General features: G+C 41.5%; 1 protein-coding gene across 2 annotated transcripts; it reads left to right on the forward strand.

Annotated features, from left to right (window-relative positions):
- Positions 1 to 266: 266 nt before the first annotated feature.
- Positions 267 to 18,374, forward strand: LOC106573251 (asc-type amino acid transporter 1). Of its 2 annotated transcripts, XM_014148152.3 has the most exons (11): positions 267 to 635; positions 8,298 to 8,502; positions 8,706 to 8,857; positions 11,906 to 12,031; positions 13,811 to 13,964; positions 15,672 to 15,795; positions 16,013 to 16,116; positions 16,649 to 16,745; positions 16,972 to 17,121; positions 17,433 to 17,610; positions 17,883 to 18,374. In XM_014148152.3, exons 1-11 carry the CDS (start codon positions 464 to 466, stop codon positions 18,005 to 18,007), a joined length of 1,587 nt encoding a protein of 528 aa, XP_014003627.3. In that variant the 5' UTR covers positions 267 to 463; the 3' UTR covers positions 18,008 to 18,374. The 2 variants fall into 2 exon arrangements, with proteins under 2 accessions (XP_014003627.3, XP_082818635.1); XM_082962509.1 differs by lacking the exon at positions 267 to 635 and having other exon boundaries at positions 8,374 to 8,502.
- Positions 18,375 to 18,682: the final 308 nt, after the last annotated feature.

Raw genomic sequence — 18,682 nt, forward strand, 5'->3', positions numbered from 1 at the left:
CTTGTGTTTACTGTGGTCACTGTTTAATCATTTTCTTTAACATGTATTTATTTTTATTTGACGGTCTGGTTGCAATTCACAAGATTAAATACCTTAAAATTCCCTATCAATAATATTTGAGAGGATTAAGTGAATTTGTGTACTCTGAAATGGGGGCCTGAAAACTGAGCAATCGAGATTACGCAGACACAGTGCCCCAAACTCTGATGCACGCAAGCCTCAGCTATTATCGTCGGTATTGAAACCGAACATTTGGTAAAAAGATGGACTTCGAAGTTCGAAGGGATCTCCGAGTGAGATTTAGTGAAAAACGTCCAGCGACGCTCAAGTAGTTGATGGCACGAGAGTGGGGTAGTTAGCATTCTACCCTGGACAGCGACAGATTGTTGCGCATGCGCACCCTATTCAGTGTGCATCAATACGGTGTGTGAGTTCAAGAGAGGAATTCGAGAAAGCCTTTGATATGGTCGCAGACATGGATGGAGAAAAGCGGAAAAGAAGTATCTGCTCACGGCAAGAGCCATCAGCTGCACTGAAGATCTTGAAAGATGGGAACAACAAGCGCGACGAAATCCCCGATAGAGTGACTCTGAAAAAAGAAATAGGACTTTTAAGCGCCTGTACAATAATCATAGGTAAGGTTGGTAAAAGTGTATTGCATTTTAAAATCTATTACTTGGGGGTGTTTGGTCATTGCTTTATTTTATAAAATAACTTTGATGTAAGTTTGCCATTTACAGCCAATTTGCCTTTGCTGAATAGAACATTCGTTTTCCAATGATGGATTATGTGTCATTAAAGTCAGTATCCTATATTTGTAGTGGTTAGAAATAGGCCCATCTTCTCACCTGTCATGATAAGAAGATGGTCCTATTTCAGATGTCATGCCAGTGCGACTACATGAGAAATAGATGTGCATTAAATGTCTACCTCAATGCTTACGTGGCCAAAATATATTAATTAGTAGCACATTGGTTGTCAAGCAGAAGAAAATTGTCTGCCGAAGCAGAGGAAATGGCAGGGGCTGCTATAATAAATCGAATCCACTTGTTGAAGGGTGCAAATGAAGATATAGGCCCAAGTTACACCTACAGTAGGGTAAATGCCACTATACAGTTAGGAAGAGGTATATTTATCATGACTGATACATGTAACTTTAGTTGGTTTTGATATTCAGGGCCCCCGGACTGCTGATGAAAGTCCTGGGGTGTTTATTACATATGTTCTGACTTTAGTTTCAGAGTTACTGTTAAATGATTATTAAACTGAAAGTTGTATAAGAATAGGCCTATGCTCTTCATGCCATTTATACAGACATCGATGCTTTTCATTTACATTTACTCCCCAACCTACTCTTGTGGCTTTTAGTTAGTTACATTAGTGCCGTTTTTTTTTTTAACAAGATCAGTCCTGAATTAAGACCTCAAACACGAGCAAAAAGTCAGAAATCCCTTTGAATCAGGCTCCTGCCTCCTTGTGTGTGTGGAAGAGAGACCGAGTACAGACTGCCAACTGATGAGCAATCCAGACCAGGAAGCCCATGCTAGCATCCACCCTGTTGTTTCAAAGCTATACATCTTACTCCCCAACCTGGACTCAGGGGTAGACGTAACATAGTAAATGTAAAACCGACCCACTTCAATTAGTATGATACGTTAAGTTTCGTATGGCATGTATTAATTTGTGGATGTCAATTAGGGAGTGAACATTATTTATAATAAGGGTTACATGGAGAAAATCGGACCTCTCTGAAATAAAAATGGATGGCCCTCCCTTTAACAAATATATTTTACCTAAATGCTGAACCTTTGAAAAAAAAAAAAAAAGTGACCCTCCCGTATACCAAAAATAATAATTAAAACAAAGTGGATAGCAGAGAACATGTTTACCATTTACCGACATTTCTTGGACAGACCAGAGCCTTAGATATGGATTTTTAGAAACTGTTCTTTGTTCTGTAAGCATTACATGGCAACAGAAGAATTTTGATTCACAGACCATTGTGGACAAGATTAGGCGTAGAGAGATCTCATTTATAGTAAAAGCATTGCATGAATCTATCATCGTATTTGCAGATCTGAAAAAAAATTGCTGTTTATAAAAATGTCATGCAATTCTACGTAATTTTACATATTAGCACAATATTTTTTAATACCACACAAATTACCAAAATTACAGGCAAAACATTGACAGACAGATATTTGTTCATCTTATCATATTTCTCCAATGCCAAATCAGTGCGTCTTGTTTGCAACTAAGCTGTCCCTGTTTGCAAATAATTACATCTGAGACGTCATTAGGAATCTGAGCATGGTACTTTCAAAAGTTAGGCTGACCTTTCCACCCCAGACAGAGTAGCCCTACCAATGCAGAAAAATGTAAGCTTTAACTGCTGGCTACTCTTCTTCTGTGGCTTAACCCAATGAGAGAAGGTCACAAGTGTTTCCCTAAAAGCTGTCTGGGTTTAATTCTGCATTCTGAAAGTATTCAGACCCCTTGACTTTTTCCACATTTTGTTACGTTACAGCCTTATTCTAAAATTGAATAAATAGTTTTTCTCCCCTCATCAATCTACACACAATACCCCATAACGACAAAGCAAAAACCTTTTATTTTTTTTGCAAATTCATTTAAAAAAAAAACTGGATATATCATGTTTACATAAGTATTCAGACCCTTTACTCAGTACTTTGTGGAAGCACCTTTTGGAGCGATTACAGCCTCAAGTCTTATTGGCCATGACGCTACAAGCTTGGAACACCTGTATTTGGGGAGTTTCTCCCATTCTTCTCTGCAGATCCTCTCAAGGTCTGTCAGGTTGGATGAGGAGCGTTGCTGCACAGCTATTTTCAGGTCTCTCCAGAGATGTTAGATCGGGTTCAAGTCCGGGCTCTGGCTGCTGAGCCAATCCTGTGTGGTCTTGGCTGTGTGCTTAAGGTCATTGTCCTGTTGGAAGGTGAACCTTAGCCCCAGTCTGAGCGTTCCTGGGCAGGTTTTCATCAAGGATCTCTTTGTACTTTGCTCCGTTCATCTTTCCCTCGATCCTGACTAATCTCCCAGTCCCTGCCGCTGAAAAACATCCCAACAGCATGATGCTGCCACCACCATTCTTCACCGTAGGGATGGTGCCAGGTTTCTTCCAGACGTGACACTTGGCATTCAGGCCAAAGAGTTCAATCTCGATTTTCATCATACCAGAGAATCTTGTTTTTCATGGTCTGAGACCTTTAGATGCCTTTTGACAAACTCCAAGCGGGCCTTGATCACCTCCCTTGTCACCTCCCTTCTTCTTGCTCAGTTTGGCCGGGCAGCCAGCTCTAGGAAGAGTCTTGGTGGTTCCAAACTTCTTCAATTTAAGAATGATGGACGACACTGTGTTCTTGGGGAGCTTCGATGCTGCAGAATTCTTTTGGTACTCTTCCCCAGATCTGTGCCTCGACACAATCCTGTCTCGGAGCTCTACGGACAATTCCTTCGACCTCATGGCTTGGTTTTTGCTCTGACATGTCTTGTCAGAGCAAAAACCATCTCAACTGTGGGACCTTATATAGACAAGTGTGTACCTTTCCAAATCATGTCCAGTCAATTGAATTTACCACAGGTGGACTCCAATCATGTTGTAGAAACATTTAAAGGGTGATCAATGGAAACAGGATGCATCTGAGCTCAATTTCAAGTCTCATAGCAAAGGGTCTGAATACTTATGTAAATAAGGTTTTTCTGGTTTTAATTTTTAATACATTTGCAAAAAATTCTAAAAAACTGTTTTCACTTTGTCATTATGGGGTATTGTGTGTAGATTGATGAGGAAATACATGAATGTAATCCATTTTAGAAAAAGGCTGTAATGTAAAACAAAATGTGTAAAAACTCAATGGGTCTGAATACTTTCCCGAATGCACTGTATTTCCCAAGTAAAGTAAATTTTTTGTCTCCTTGGCTATAGAAGGTTGTAGCTCAGCCTCTGAATGTCAAACAAACTAAACAATGATATCCCCATATGCTTCCAAGTCACGTCTTTCCCGGGTATTTTACAGCTTGTGTCTAGCATAAAGCATCAAGTAGAACTGTAGATCACTTTATATAATCGGATCTGTTTTATTTTCTTCAAAATCTTTGCAATTTTCTTTATTAAAATGTAACCTTATTGCTGCGTTTAGATGGCACGAGGTAGGCGGTTGACGGCAAACCGCATGTCATTGATTTTGATGAGGGAACGATAGTAAACGCGTTGAGGCTGGCCGTGAATGCTTTCAGCCGCCACCGTACATGGGACTTGCCGCCAGAGTCCAAATATTTCAACCTTTGCCGTCTTCCGTAGCGTTGTTTTCTGCCAGACTTTGATTTGAACTGTTTGTTTACTGAAATCCCAATGGTAACGCATACCGTCGTGCTGGCTTGCTTTTGCATTAACCATCTTTCTTGCTGTCTTGTCCCGCTATGCCGACTAGTATGACGTTTTTTGCATCCCTCGTCTAAATGCAGCGTATGGCATACCCTCTCATACTCCCTTCATTTGAGTCTTGGGCTGCATTCCAAACACTTAACAGACACACCCTCTCCCCTCAGCCCTCAAATTAGATGGATGCTGCTGATGACGTATCATGACGTCTGACGAGTTTACACTTGCAGGGCAAGGGGCGAGGGAGGAATTCATTTTAAATGGACCTCCCTTGCCCGGAAAATCGTGTTTTCAGCCACTGGTAGCTTGTGGGTGTTTTATATGCGCTACAGTCAATTATGATTGCATGTCTACTTATATTAACTATATATTTATTAATATATGCCTACTCTGTGATAGCTAGCAAATGAATTAGCTGACTAACGTTAGCCTGCCTAGCTGGAACTTCTGAAGAAGGAAAATGTTTTATTTCTACCATTTCCAAAAGCTAACCAAACAAAAACATCATTACTTTTACGAGAGGTGTTTGTGCATTAGTAGCACAATTTCTAATTTATTTACATTTGTTTTTACTTACACTTGTATGTTGACTCCATATTGACCTTGAGCTTTTAAGTTTTGTCCGATGTTTCTTAGCGGATGTGCAATTGTCGCGAATTTAATTATGGGGCGTTTCAGGCCCCGAAGTGAACATAATTGTACACTCGCAAACTCCATGAAAAACGCGGGATGAGGGGCTTATGTTGCAAACTTCCCTTGCTTGGCTAATCGTTTGGACCGACGACAAATATGGCCGCGGGCATTCCCCCAAGGTCATAAGGCAAGGAAGGGTAAGTGGACGAGGGTGTGTCTTTTATGAGTTTGAAACGCAGCCTTGGTTTTAACTTAGCAGCCCTTTACTGACATGGAAGTAGGCTATTTAAATAGTGCATGGTGGGTGGAGGAATTGACCGACAAATCTATGGATATAGCAGCCTATAGCCTAATTTCGTCTGTCAAACAGGTAGGCCTATCTCTTATTTATTCAAAAGGAAGAAAATGGTTCCAACACAAAGCCCTCTTGTTGTTAGTAAAGTCTAATTAAAATGAAGATGGTTTAAATGAATTATGCCTACTCGAATTTGCCTACTTTCAGCACCATGAGCTGTCCATTTCCGACTGATTGTGCCGCGGCTGCTGCTTCAAGTTTCAGCACCACAATGTAAGTTATTTGAATCTGACTTATTGTGAGGTCAATATCAAATCAAATGTTATTTGTCACATGTGAAGAATACAGCAGGTGTACCTTACGGTAAAATGCTTACTTGCAAGTCCTTAACCAACAATGCAGAATTTTTAAAAAGTAAGTACGAAGATATTTTCTAAAAAAAATGTTTTTATAATAAACTATAGTAAAAAAAAATATATAATAATAAATACTAAACAAGTAACACAGTACAATAACAATAATAAGGCGATATACAAGGGGTATCGGTAACCGAGTCAATGTGCGGGGGTACAGGTTAGTCGAGGTAATTGAGGTAATATGTACATGTAGGTAGGGTTAAACTCACTATGATAATAATATGATAATAACTATGATAATAATCACTACATAGATAATAATTAGCTAGTAGTAGAGGCGTGTAAAAGGGGGGCAATGCAAATAGTCCGGGTAGCCATAACTGTTTAGCAGTCTAATTGATTGGGGGTAGAAGCTGTTCATGAGCCTTTTGGACCTAGACTTGGCGCTCCGGTATCACTTACCGTGAGGTAAGCATAGAGGAACAGTCTATGATTTGGGTGGCTGGAGTCTTAGACCATTTTTAGGGCCTTCCTCTGACAATGCCTGGTATAGAGGTCCTGGATGGCAGGAAGCTTGCCCCAGGGATGTTCTTGGGCCGTACGCACTACCCTCTGCCCACATCATGGGCAATAAACGTACTGTTTTTAATCAAATCTATTATAGTAGTAGCAAGCTATCAAAGTTGACCATAGGCTATAGGCTAGTCCGCACGCAATATTGTGAATTATTTGGACTAGGCCTAATTTTAAAAAAAGAAACAGAAGAAGCCTTTGACTCTCCTCCTGAATTGGCGTTATAGGCCTACACAGCACAGCCATTGGTTAGGCAGCACACAAAACAGGTTTTGATAAGCAAGAGCAGAGCAGGCCGGGGCACAGGGTTGGCATATCCATTGCAGTGTGTAATGCAGCCTAGTTTTATTTACACAATCCCAGCAGCTATCTTAGAAAAATAACTTTGCTCTGTGCTTCTTCGAGCATGCACTTCGTAGCCTTTAGTCTATAGTCTATGGATCATTTGATTGAGACCACACTAAATAGCCTTTAGGCGCACTTGAAGGCTATTTATGCACGCCCAGCTGAGAATCAGAGATGAGGGTCGGCATCGGGCACACATCGATATGTAGCCTAATAAGCCATGAATTCTAAAACACAGAGAAATAGTGAAATTTCATCAATTACAAATGACATGACCCTCCTCTGGACTAGATGAAAAAAAATACTAAACCCTCCCCTTGACTGAAATTTAAAAAGCATGACCATCCCCCATTTTCCTCCAGGTACCCATTCTGTACATGTTAATCCATCCCTTATCCATTTTGTATGATATGTTACAAATTAGAATTTGTATAATATGTTACGAATTTGCAAAAAATATTATATGTTACCAATTCCAATTTGTTGTGGCTAACATTGGCTAGGTGGATAATGCTAACGTTAGCTAGGTGGTTAGTGTTAACTAAGCTAGGGGTTAAGTTTAGGCTTAAGGTTAGCGGAAGGGTTAGCTAAGAGTTTCATAGTAGCTAAGAGTAGTAATCAGTTGCAAAGTTGTTAATTAGCTAAAATACTAAAGTTGTCCGTGATAAGATTCGAACACGCAACCTTTGGGTTGCTAGATGGTCGCATTAACACCCAGCCAACCACCCTACTTTAGTTTTTCCCTTAAGTAGCCTTCTGTCTTATGTAACCATACCAAACGTATTTACTTTCACTATGTTACGTCTATTCTATGAGACCAGGCTTTACTCCCAGTCTTAGCATTTCTGACAAGGTCACAAACCAAAGGGAAAGCCGGTAGAGTCTAGAAATAATGTAATAGATGAGTTTTTAATTGAATTCTCGAGGGCAACGACTGAGCTCGACAGTTATGAGTAAATCATTTACGTAAGTCCAGTTATGTAATTGAGGTCTGTGCCACTTGGCTGCCTTCTGCTGTGCTACTACCCTGAATGTGTTGGTTAGGATACACTTGATCTGCATCTGAAATTGCAGCCTATTCCATAATGCCACTACTTTTCAACAGGGTGCCATTTCTGATACACCCTTGGACATGGTACAGCCATATTGGAACCCAGATCATTGTATTACTTCAACAATGCGTGTGGTTGATGTTGAAGCCTCTTGGGTTTGATGGTAGCACTTCCTACTATGTGACTGTTTGATCTGTTCCCTCACATCAACAGTATGATTGTTCTATTTCTGAAGGATGATGTGTTAACTTGCGATGATCATCAGAGAAGGTTTATTTTTGTCACGTATATTTGAATATTTGAAGAGAGAACGCTATGTCGTTTCAGGGTTTTTTCTTAGCTCAAAATGGGCTGTGGCGAGCACCCTCCAGCTCGCTCAGGGGGAAGTGTACAGAGCAGCTGATAATCACATCCCTCCCTTTCCACACTGCAATATATCTAAACAGTCCAGCTAAAGTTCTTCTGCTTTATTGTTTCCCAAAACCTTTCAACATAACTGATTAACACATGATACAGTTTCTGTAAAGATTTACCTGCAAATAGGAAGATTTTTATAATAGTCATATTGTTTTTAGCAATATTTCAATTTTTCTTGTTTTGTGTGTGTGTGTATTCTAGTAATACCTTCTCCCTCTCCACAGGGAACATAATTGGTTCTGGAATCTTCATCTCTCCTAAGGGGGTTCTAGAGCACTCGGGTTCAGTGGGTCTAGCACTGATTGTGTGGGTACTAGGGGGCTGCATAGCTGCCCTGGGCTCCCTCTGCTATGCTGAGCTGGGGGTCACCATCCCCAAGTCAGGGGGGGACTACTCCTACGTCACAGAAATATTTGGAGGCCTTGTTGGGTAGGTACCTCTCATCCAATGTGTATAGTTTGTGAGCTTATTATGAAACAGTACGAGGTTGGATTTGCTTGGTATTGGGGGTCAGAAGGGTTGGTTGAATGTTCCATTGACTGTTCAGTTCATGCGATAAACAAATTGTTCATTAAAAAACACAAAGTTGGATCAAAGCAGTGGCATATTTGACTGTTTCTCTCCCTTCCCAGGTTTCTCCTCCTGTGGAGTGCGGTGCTCATCATGTACCCCACTACCCTGGCTGTCATCGCCCTCACCTTCTCTAACTATGTCCTTCAGCCTGTATTCCCCGACTGTGTCCCTCCCTACATGGCCACACGCCTGCTGTCAACAGTCTGTCTCTGTAAGTACCATGTTCCTGTGCCTGAACTCACTTATGTAAAGGAAATGTGTTAAATTAACATTAAGGTAACCCCAAATAGATCTACTGTGTGCCCCACCTGAGAATCTGTCTTTTTCAGCCATATATTTTCTGTGTTTGAGGGGTTCCAAAATCCACTTGTCACTTTAATCTCGCTGGATTGATTGCTTTCATTTTACTCCTGCGACTCTTTCATAGTCTTGCTTGTGCCTGTCATTTTTTCCCGTTAGCGTTACGACCTGTCAAATGACCTGTCAAACACACCCTGGTAATGGCTGAAATAAGTTTAATGGAATACATTGTCTTTTCTTTGATTGGGATCTCGCAAAAAGAAGCATTCTTGCGTTTTTACTACCCGCTATTCAATGTGCTCGGAACAAATTAATTAAAGGAATATTTACACAAACATTGGCACATTCTAAGATCCAATGACAGTATCGGTAATGTGTTCTTGGACCCTCCCTTGGTCGTATACTCGCGGGGCAGAAATCTCAGAGATCAATTGGTAAACTCTGATTTACCACCCCAAAATAACCCTGCACAACGTCTATTTGCGCCTCTACCGGATGGAAACTACAAGTGTGATGGCTGTGCTCAATGCAATGGCACTTACAAATGTAAATCCTTCATACACCCCCAAACAGGGAAACAGATCCCAATCAAAGGTGTTATCACATGCTCTACTAAAGCAGTTATTTGTATTTTAACTTGTCCTTGTGGTTAAGAGTATGTGGGTAAAATGAAGCACGAATTAAAAGTACGAATCTAAAAACTTGACGTACCCAGTTGCAGCCCACTTTTTGGAAGCGAACCACTCGATTTCGTACCTACGTTATATCGGCTTCGAACATGTCACCCTCCCTAGGAGAGGGGGGTGACCTCAACAATTTATTGTGAAAACGAGAAGCTGCCTGGATCTTTAATTTAAAGACCCTTGCTCCCTTCGGTCTCAACATAGACTTTGATCTGAAACCATTTTTGTGATTATTGTGATTTTACTATTCATTGTAAATGTTTGTAGGGCTATGTAGCCAAATTGTATCTATGATCGTATGCTATCCATTTCTGTTTTTTATATGTTCTATTTATATCTGTAAATTAACCAATGATATCAAGGCACACCCGGCCATGATTACAGACAACTCTGTGTGTCCTTTGACAATATATAAACTAGTGACGCGCAGTGTTTGTTAATATACCCTGATGAAGACAGTTTGTCTGTCGAAACGTTGGTTATTAGGTTATTAAATGATTGCATCTGAGCTCCTAGACCGTGTGCCTCTCCTTTTCTTTTTCAAGTGTTCCACTCCGCTAGCCAGCACCTCGCCTAAACAGGTGTGCGTTTCTTTCGACCTCAAGTTTATCTGGTACAACACAATGAAATATCTCTTGCATAACCATTGCCTCGAAGCCTTTTAAAACTTTCAGAGTTGGAGACAGGAATATAAAAACAATGCATGGGTGTGTCAAATAGAAATTGGAAGGGAGAGACAGGAGGAAGGAGTGGGCAGTAAAGTTAGGGAAACAAAGACTGATGAAGTGTAAAGTTTCTGAAGGATGTAGGAAATCATCCCAATGGACAAACTATTCCTGTGGTCAAATTATGCCATGGGATGTCAGGATGACCTAACCTTCTGCTTCGTAATTATTTTTCAGTTCTTTTTCCAGAATATTTGATTTTTATCTGGTTATAGACTTATTTATTGGTTTGCTTAAAAGATATAAAAAAAACATCATTTTACAACCAACCTGAACGTCATGCCATAAAGACATCAGAATGACATCACTGCAGCCAGTTTTGTAAACCTGAGGGAACTTGTACTTAGGGCTCTATGCAATCAGATCCACTTTAGCAGACATCGGCATAGCAGTTGTTTTGGCAGTGTTGGAGGTGGAACTGCGTTAGAGCTGTCAAATCCACAAGCGGCTCCTGGCATTATACCTAAAACGGAGTCGGGTTAACAGAAATCCCATGCAGCCTTGTGTACAAGTTGGAACACTGGAATGTGAGATGGAATCTACACCTCCATTAAGATGATAGAAACCCTCATTATTTAGTTCAATAATTCTTTCTATATAGCCTACACTTTCTCGTTCTGAACTTCTAATGCGAGCAGGTGTCTGCTTTTGCTGGTTAACGCTTGATCTGATTGAACCTAGGCCTCAGTTTCAATGTCAAGTACAGTGCCTGTCCCATTTGTTGAAGTTAGAGCCAATTTTGTCGCCTGTGATTTGTGTGTTGCTTTTCACTGGGTTGCATCCCTCACTCTATTGACCATGTGGACGTGCTAGTATTACTAATTACTTGGAACCAAGCCTAAGAGTACCTGCACAGTACCTCCAATGAACCCTCTTAAGTAGAGAAAATAAAAACACACAAAAACCCCATTGTACCATGAGTGAGCAAAATGTACTATGAGTGAGCATCAGAAAAGCCAACAAGCCAACAGCGTTATGACCCATGAGGTGAAACAACAGGGTTTTTTTTGCGTGTAATCCCTTCTTTTAGGGGACATTATTCACACTTGTTTTTTGGGTTCTTTATGCCAGTGATCTGGAGAAAACGTGAGCTTTCGCTCAGCCTCTTCAGGGACCTGCCCACCTTTCCTTTCTAGGTTTTGTTCTGTTGCATTGGAAGCGGTTTGTTTTGGTGGCCTTGACAGCTCCCCTTTGTCTGTGAGAGCCAGGCCACCATGAGAGAGAGAGGCGAGCCAATGACAGTGATGGATGAGGTGAAACAATGTGCCCACCCCTTAGCCTTACCATTTACCACATTCCGGCCTGCCATGGCCACTGCCACAATATCAACACCATGTGCCCAGGTGCCCAGAGAACATGTCACAGTACTGTGCACCTCACGGCTTGGCTGGCATCCCTAATGCCACATTCCGATTGGGCAAGAGGTCCCCTATGTGAGGGCAAACATCACTTCTGACAAATCATTGTATATAACTTGGGTTTAGGGTTTAAATAGTATTTTGTTTTCTCAATGAAACGCTTAAAGTATTGTGTGTGCATGTGTGTTTGCAGTGTTCCTGACCTGGGTGAACTGCTCTAGTGTGTGTCTGGCCACCAGGATCCAGGATGTTTTCACGGTGGGGAAGCTGGCAGCCCTGGGTCTCATCATAGTGGTCGGCCTTGTGCAGATCTGCAAGGGTGAGACACACACTCACCTTCTCTATAGAATGATTTTCATTAGCGCACACTGTAGCAAAGCGTTTTGCGACTGAAAATGCGGGTTTCTTATTTAGCAAGTTCAGATAATACCTCCCAGTTTCGGACTGCTTTCTACCATTATATGCCTACTGAACATGATCCAGGTGCCGACGGTTAAACCTGTTAGGGCTAGGGGGCAGTATTGACACGGCTGGATAAAAAACATACCCGATTTAATCTGGTTACCACTCCTACCCAGTAACTAGAATATGCATATACTTATTACATATGGATAGAAAACACCCTAAATTTTCTAAAACTGTTTGAATGGTGTCTGTGAGTATAACAGAACTCAAATGGCAGGTCAAAACCTGAGAGATTCCTTTACAGGAAGTGGCCTGTCTGACCATTTCTTGAACTTCTTTTCCATCTCTATCTTTTACTAAGGATCTCTGCTCTAACGTGACACTTCCCACGTCTTCCATAGGCTCTCAGAGCCCGGGAAAAAACAGAATGTCGTCATTCCAGCCCCAGGCTGAAACACATTATCGCCTTTCTCAAGTGGCCGATCAAGGGACTCTGGGCTTATGCGCATGACCCGACCGCCCCCGCCTTTGTGATTTTTTCCTCTGTTTGCCGAAAAGGAGATTCCCTGTCGGAATATTATCGCTTTTCTACGAGAAAAATGGTGTAAAAATTGATTTTAAACAGCGGTTGACATGCTTCGAAGTACGGTAATGGAATATTTAGAATTTTATTGTCACGAATTGCGCCATGCGCGCGACACTTCTTTACCATTTCGGATAGTGTCTGGAACGCACGAACAAAACGCCGCTATTCGGATATAACGATGGATTATTTTGGACCAAACCAACATTTGTTATTGAAGTAGACGTCCTGGGAGTGCATTCTGACGAAGACAACAAAAGGTAATCAAACTTTTATAATAGTAAATATGATTATGGTGAGTGCTAAACTTGCCGGGTGTCTAAATAGCGAGCCCGTGATGCCTGGGCTATGTACTTAGAATATTGCAAAATGTGCTTTCACCAAAAAGCTATTTTAAAATCGGACCTTTTGAGTGCATAGAGGAGGTCTGTATCTATAATTCTTAAAATAATTGTTATGCTTTTTGTGAACGTTTATCGTGAGTCATTTAGTAAAATGTTAGCGAATTCTCCGGAAAATTGCTTGGGGTATGCTAGTTCTGAACGTCACATGCTAATGTAAAAAGCTGGTTTTTGATATAAATATGAACTTGATTGAACAAAACATGCATGTATTGTATAACATAATGTCCTAGGGTTGTCATCTGATGAAGATCATCAAAGGTGAGTGCTGCATTTAGCTGTCTTCTGGGTTTTGGTGACATTATATGCTGGCTTGAAAAATGGGTGTCTGATTATTTCTGGCTTGGTACTCTGCTGACATAATCTAATGTTTTGCTTTCGTTGTAAAGCCATTTTTAAATCGGACAGTGTGGTTAGATTAACGAGAGTCTTGTCTTTAAATAGCTGTAAAATAGTCATATGTTTGAGAAATTGAAGTAATAGGATTTTTAATGTTTTGAAAATCGCGCCACAGGCTGCAAGTGGCTGTTACGTAGGTGGGACGAATTCGTCCCGCCTAGCCTAGAGAGGTTTTAATAGGACCTTCAACAAACCAATAGGAACTTGCACGTCTGTGATATTTACCCGTTTTTATTGATCAAAGAGGCTATCATGCTATTTCCCTAAAACATCCCCTCAAGACATTGATGGTGAATTTGTGTCCCTTCAGGTAACTACGAGGGACTAACGCCTCAGGTGGCTTTTGAGTTCAGCAGGACGCCCTCAGTTGGGCAAGTCGCTCTGGCTTTCCTCCAGGCCTCTTTCGCCTTCAGTGGATGGAACTTCCTGAACTATGTCACAGAGGAAGTGGTTGAACCGCGACGGTGAGCTTCTGGTTCACCAAACATTATTTTACTTTGCATTCTATTCTATTCGCAATTATCCATCCAATGCTGTGTACTGTATAACCAGTCCGGCATGAAAGCAAGCATTGTGGGGCGATGCACAGTTGTATGTTGTGATCTTGGGGTGGTATATCAATTAAAATATTGATAAGAAATGTAAGTGATATAATGCAAAATAAATATATATAAAGAGTTATATTTTTTTATATACACAATATAAAGTACACTACATGACCAAAAGTATGTGGGCACCTGCTCGTCGGACCACTCATTACAAAATCATGGGCATTAATATGGAGTTGGTACCCTCTTTGCTGCTATAACAGCCTCCACTCTTCTGGGAAGGCTTTCCACTAGATGTTGGAACATTGTTGTAGGGACTTGCTTCCATTCAGCCCAGTCAATTGCAGGTCATTCAAGTTCTTCCACACCGATCAAACCATTTCTGTATGAACCTCGCTTTGTGCACAGGGGCATTTTTATGCTGAAACAGGAAAGGGCCTTCCCCAAACTGTTGCCACAAACTTGGAAGCACAGAATCATCTAGAATGTTATTGTATGCTGTAGCGTTTAGATTTCCCTTCACTGGGAGTAAAGGGTCTAATCAAACCATGAAAATCAGCCCCAGACCATTATTCCTCCTCCACCAAACTTTACAGTTGTCATTATGCTTCGGGACAGGTAGCATTCTCCTGGCATCCGTCAAACCCAGATTCAGCCGTGGGACTGCCAGATGATGAAGCATGATTCATCACTCCAGAGAACGCGTTTCCACTGCTCCAGAGTCCAATGGCAGCGAGCTTTACACCACTCCAGCCGACGCTTGGCATTGCGCATGGTGACCTTAGGCTGCTCGGCCATGGAAACCCATTTCATAAAGCTCTCAACAAACAGTTCTTGTGCTGACGTTGCTTCCAGAGGCAGTTTGGAACTCGGTTGCGAGTGTTGCAACAGAGGAAAGACGATTTTTACGTCCTCCGCGCCTTAGCACTCGGCAGTCCCATTCTGTGAGCTTGTGTGACATACGACTTTGCGGCTGAGCCATTGTTTCTCCTAACAGCACTTACATTTGGCCGGGGCAGCTCTAAGCAGGGCAGAAACGGGTGTGGCTGAAATAGCCAAATCCAATCATTTGAAGGGGTGTCCACATACTTTTGTATATATAGTGTATATTGCACGTCAGCTGCCTTCTTACTTCCCCAACAATGCATGATTTATGAGACTGTGTGTTGATTGCATGGTTTGTATAGTATGTGGATTACCTCATCAGTACTTTGTGTACCTTGTGGATGACCTCATCAGTCATTTTTGTACCATGTGGATTACCTCATCAGTAGTTTGTGTACCTTGTGGATGTCTTTATGAGTAGTTTTTATACCGTGTGGATTACCTCATCAGTAGTTTATGTACCTTGTGGATGAACTCCTCAGTAGTTTATGTACCTTGTGGATGAACTCATCAGTAGTTTGTGTACCTTGTGGATGTCTTTATCAGTAGTTTTTATACCGTGTGGATTACCTCATCAGCAGTTTATGTACCTTGTGGATAAACTCATCAGTAGTTTTTGTACCATGTGGATTACCTCATCAGTAGTTTGTGTACCTTGTAGATGAACTCATCAGTAGTTTGTGTACCTTGTGGATGTCTTCATCAGTAGTTTTTGTACCATGTGGATTACCTCATCAGGAACCTACCTCGTGCCATTTACATCTCAATCCCATTGGTGACCTTTGTGTACACGCTCACCAACATCGCCTACTTCTCCGCCATGTCACCCGAGGAGCTGCTCTCATCCAACGCTGTGGCCGTCGTGAGTAACGCTGTTCGCTTTGCTTTGCAACAAGACAAATATTGCCTGGAGTACTGTACTTTAATGGTGTCATTATTTGATGTAGTGCCCTTTAATGAATGTTCAACACAATGCATGTTCACATAAAGATGCCATTAATTTATGAAAAATACTTTCTCTGCATCAAGCTATCCAAGGCTTGTTTTTTGTCCTAAATGTAAACCTTGTTCTGCTGCAGACATTTGGAGAGAAGCTCCTGGGGATGTTCTCTGTCATTATGCCCATCTCTGTAGCCTTGTCCACGTTCGGAGGCATCAACGGCTACCTCTTCACCTCCTCAAGGTATTTGTATTTATTATGGATCCCCATTAGCTGCTGCCAAGGCAGCAGCTACTCTTCCTGGGGTCCAGAAAAATTAAGGCAGATATACAATTAAAAGAATTACAGTACATTTATAACAGATTTCACAACACACTAAGTGTGTGCCCTCAGGCTCCTACTCCACTACCACATATCTACAACACAAATGTTGTAGATATGTGTGTGTGTATAGTGTATATGTTATCATGTGTGTGTATGCATGTGTCTGTGCCTATGTTTGTGTTGCTTCACAGTCCCCGCTGTTCCTTAAGGTGTATTTTTATCAGTTTAAAAAAAAATCTGATTCTACTGCTTGCATAAGTTACCTGATGTGGAATAGAGTTGAGGAGGTCAACTCTGGGGAAAAATGTCCTCTAGGCCGTGTCTCAATCCACAAGGATGCTGCCTTTGGATTGAGACATGCTGGAAACGGAGGTACATGCATGTTTTTGAAGTTAGTTCAATGATTGTACATGGGTCTATACGTCCTATATGTTTTTATGTGTCTTTCTAGATTGTGTTTCTCTGGGGCCAGAGAGGGACATCTACCCAGCTTGCTGGCCATGATCCACTTTAAGAACTGCACCCCCATCCCAGCTCTCCTCTGCTGTGTAAGAAACAAATACTTATTTCTAGTGCACACTCAGTGGCCAACTCAATGCCGCTGTTACAGCCCTTAACCACTGTCTACGGTAGGCTTCCTCTGTATTCTATACCTCACTCAGGTATTTATCAGTTGTCCTCTCCTCTCTTCTCTCTCCTCCTTACCCCTGTCTCCGTCTATTTCTCTCCCTCTCTCTCCCTCACTCCCTTTCTAAATCTCTCTTTGTCCTGCAGTGTACTGCCACCATTGTAATCCTGTGTATAGGAGAGACACACAACCTGATCAACTATGTGTCCTTCATCAACTACCTCTCCTATGGAGTCACCATCGCAGGCCTGCTCTACTATCGATGGAAGAAGCCCAAACTTTACAGACCAATTAAGGTATTATTACTCCGGTCATGGTTCAATCATGGCCCCTCTCTGACATTTCTGTAAAGTTTACAACTGTTTTTATGTAGCAGGATGTCAGTTTGTGCTAGTTTGCATTAGAGATAAATGATTGCCACAGTAATTGACAAATAAGAGCAAACTACAGCAATACAGTGAACCTGTTCTCACCTACTGTTGAAAACTTCAGAGTAGAAGCAGCTCTTTCCTCTGTCCTCCTCGCCAGGGGATTCATTGAAAGGTGGAGCGGCACGTGACACTCTCTCCATTATAAAAATGAATCTGTTCTCATCCCTGCTCATCAGGTAAACCTCCTTGTCCCTGTCACCTACCTGATGTTCTGGGCCCTGTTGCTGGGCTTCAGTCTGTACTCTGAGCCAGTGGTGTGTGGTGTTGGGCTGGTCATCATGCTCACTGGTGTACCAGTTTACTTCCTGGGGGTGTACTGGAAATCCAAGCCAAAGTGTATCTGTGACTTCATCGGTGGGTGTCCTCTTCAATCCTGCAAATACATGTTTGTCTTAATAATCGCGGGCTCTTACTTTTCCCCAAAGTATCTGAATTTCTGAATTCAAATTCAACCACGTGTTTAATAGTATCCAACCTCCCTAAACCCTGTATACTGTATATGGCAAGTATCAAACCATTCTTTATTTCAGTAGACTCAGATATATGGCATTTAAAAGGAATCCTATTTTAGTTGTCTGGTCAGATACCTTGATGTGATGCTAAATGTGGGCCTTGTTTTCTCACAGAGTCAGCGACCTACGTGGCACAGAGGCTGTGTTTCGTGGTCTTCCCCCAGTTCGACCCCATCGAGATCAGTCCGATCGAAGAATGGCCTGACAAATCTTCCAACATTCTCTCTGGGAAGTCTTAAACTCTTTTTGCCTTCTGAAGTATTTTTCTTTTTGTATATTCTGTCACTGTATGATGACATGGTCCGTTCATTTTAGTGGAGCCCCTTGTCTGGTCTTTGGTCACCTGAGACTCATATCCATTTCTTTACTGCTAAGTGGAATTGCCTGCGTTTTGATGCATGGGCCACTTGCAAATGTTTTTCTTCTCTTTTTCTACTAAGTTGTCAAGTACAAGCTAATGCCAACAGTATCACGTTTTGAAACAGACTTCATATTCCCTAAGGAACTATTTGCGCCTTTTCTGTAACTTTTCAACATTGGCAGTATTTTGGTTTTGACCTGAGATTTACTGTGTATCACTGTGCCTTATAGGGAGAAATGTGTTCCTTATTAATTAATATTATCTCTTAATGTATTTTGGAACGCTTAACGCTTTGTGTGTTCCTTATGAGAATTAGAAAAAGCACTGTGGTCTTCCATATTCTGCTTCTTGCCAGTTGTTAATTTGCCACATGAAATGGGTTCCTCGGATTTGTGAACATATTCAGAACTATCTGTGAACATAGACTTCAGAGCCTTTGACTTGATTCCTTTGGAAATTAATCTCTTTAGCCAGCAGCAGCAAACAAGATAGGTTGTAGTTGATAGTTGAGGGTCACTGTGTTTTTACTTAGTTTAATGCTTGCCATTGCCTT

This window comes from Salmo salar, chromosome 16 (assembly GCF_965601325.2).
Source record: "Salmo salar chromosome 16, fSalSal1, whole genome shotgun sequence".
Taxonomy (NCBI): Eukaryota; Metazoa; Chordata; class Actinopteri; order Salmoniformes; family Salmonidae; genus Salmo; species Salmo salar.

Coding starts and splice junctions, on each gene's coding strand:
- LOC106573251 (XM_014148152.3), top strand. CDS start 464: ATGGTCGCAGACATGGATGGAGAAAAGCGGAAAAGAAGTATCTGCTCA. Junction 12,032..13,810: donor CCTTGTGCAGATCTGCAAGG/GTGAGACACACA, acceptor GTGTCCCTTCAG/GTAACTACGAGGGACTAACG. Junction 17,122..17,432: donor AACTTTACAGACCAATTAAG/GTATTATTACTC, acceptor CCTGCTCATCAG/GTAAACCTCCTTGTCCCTGT.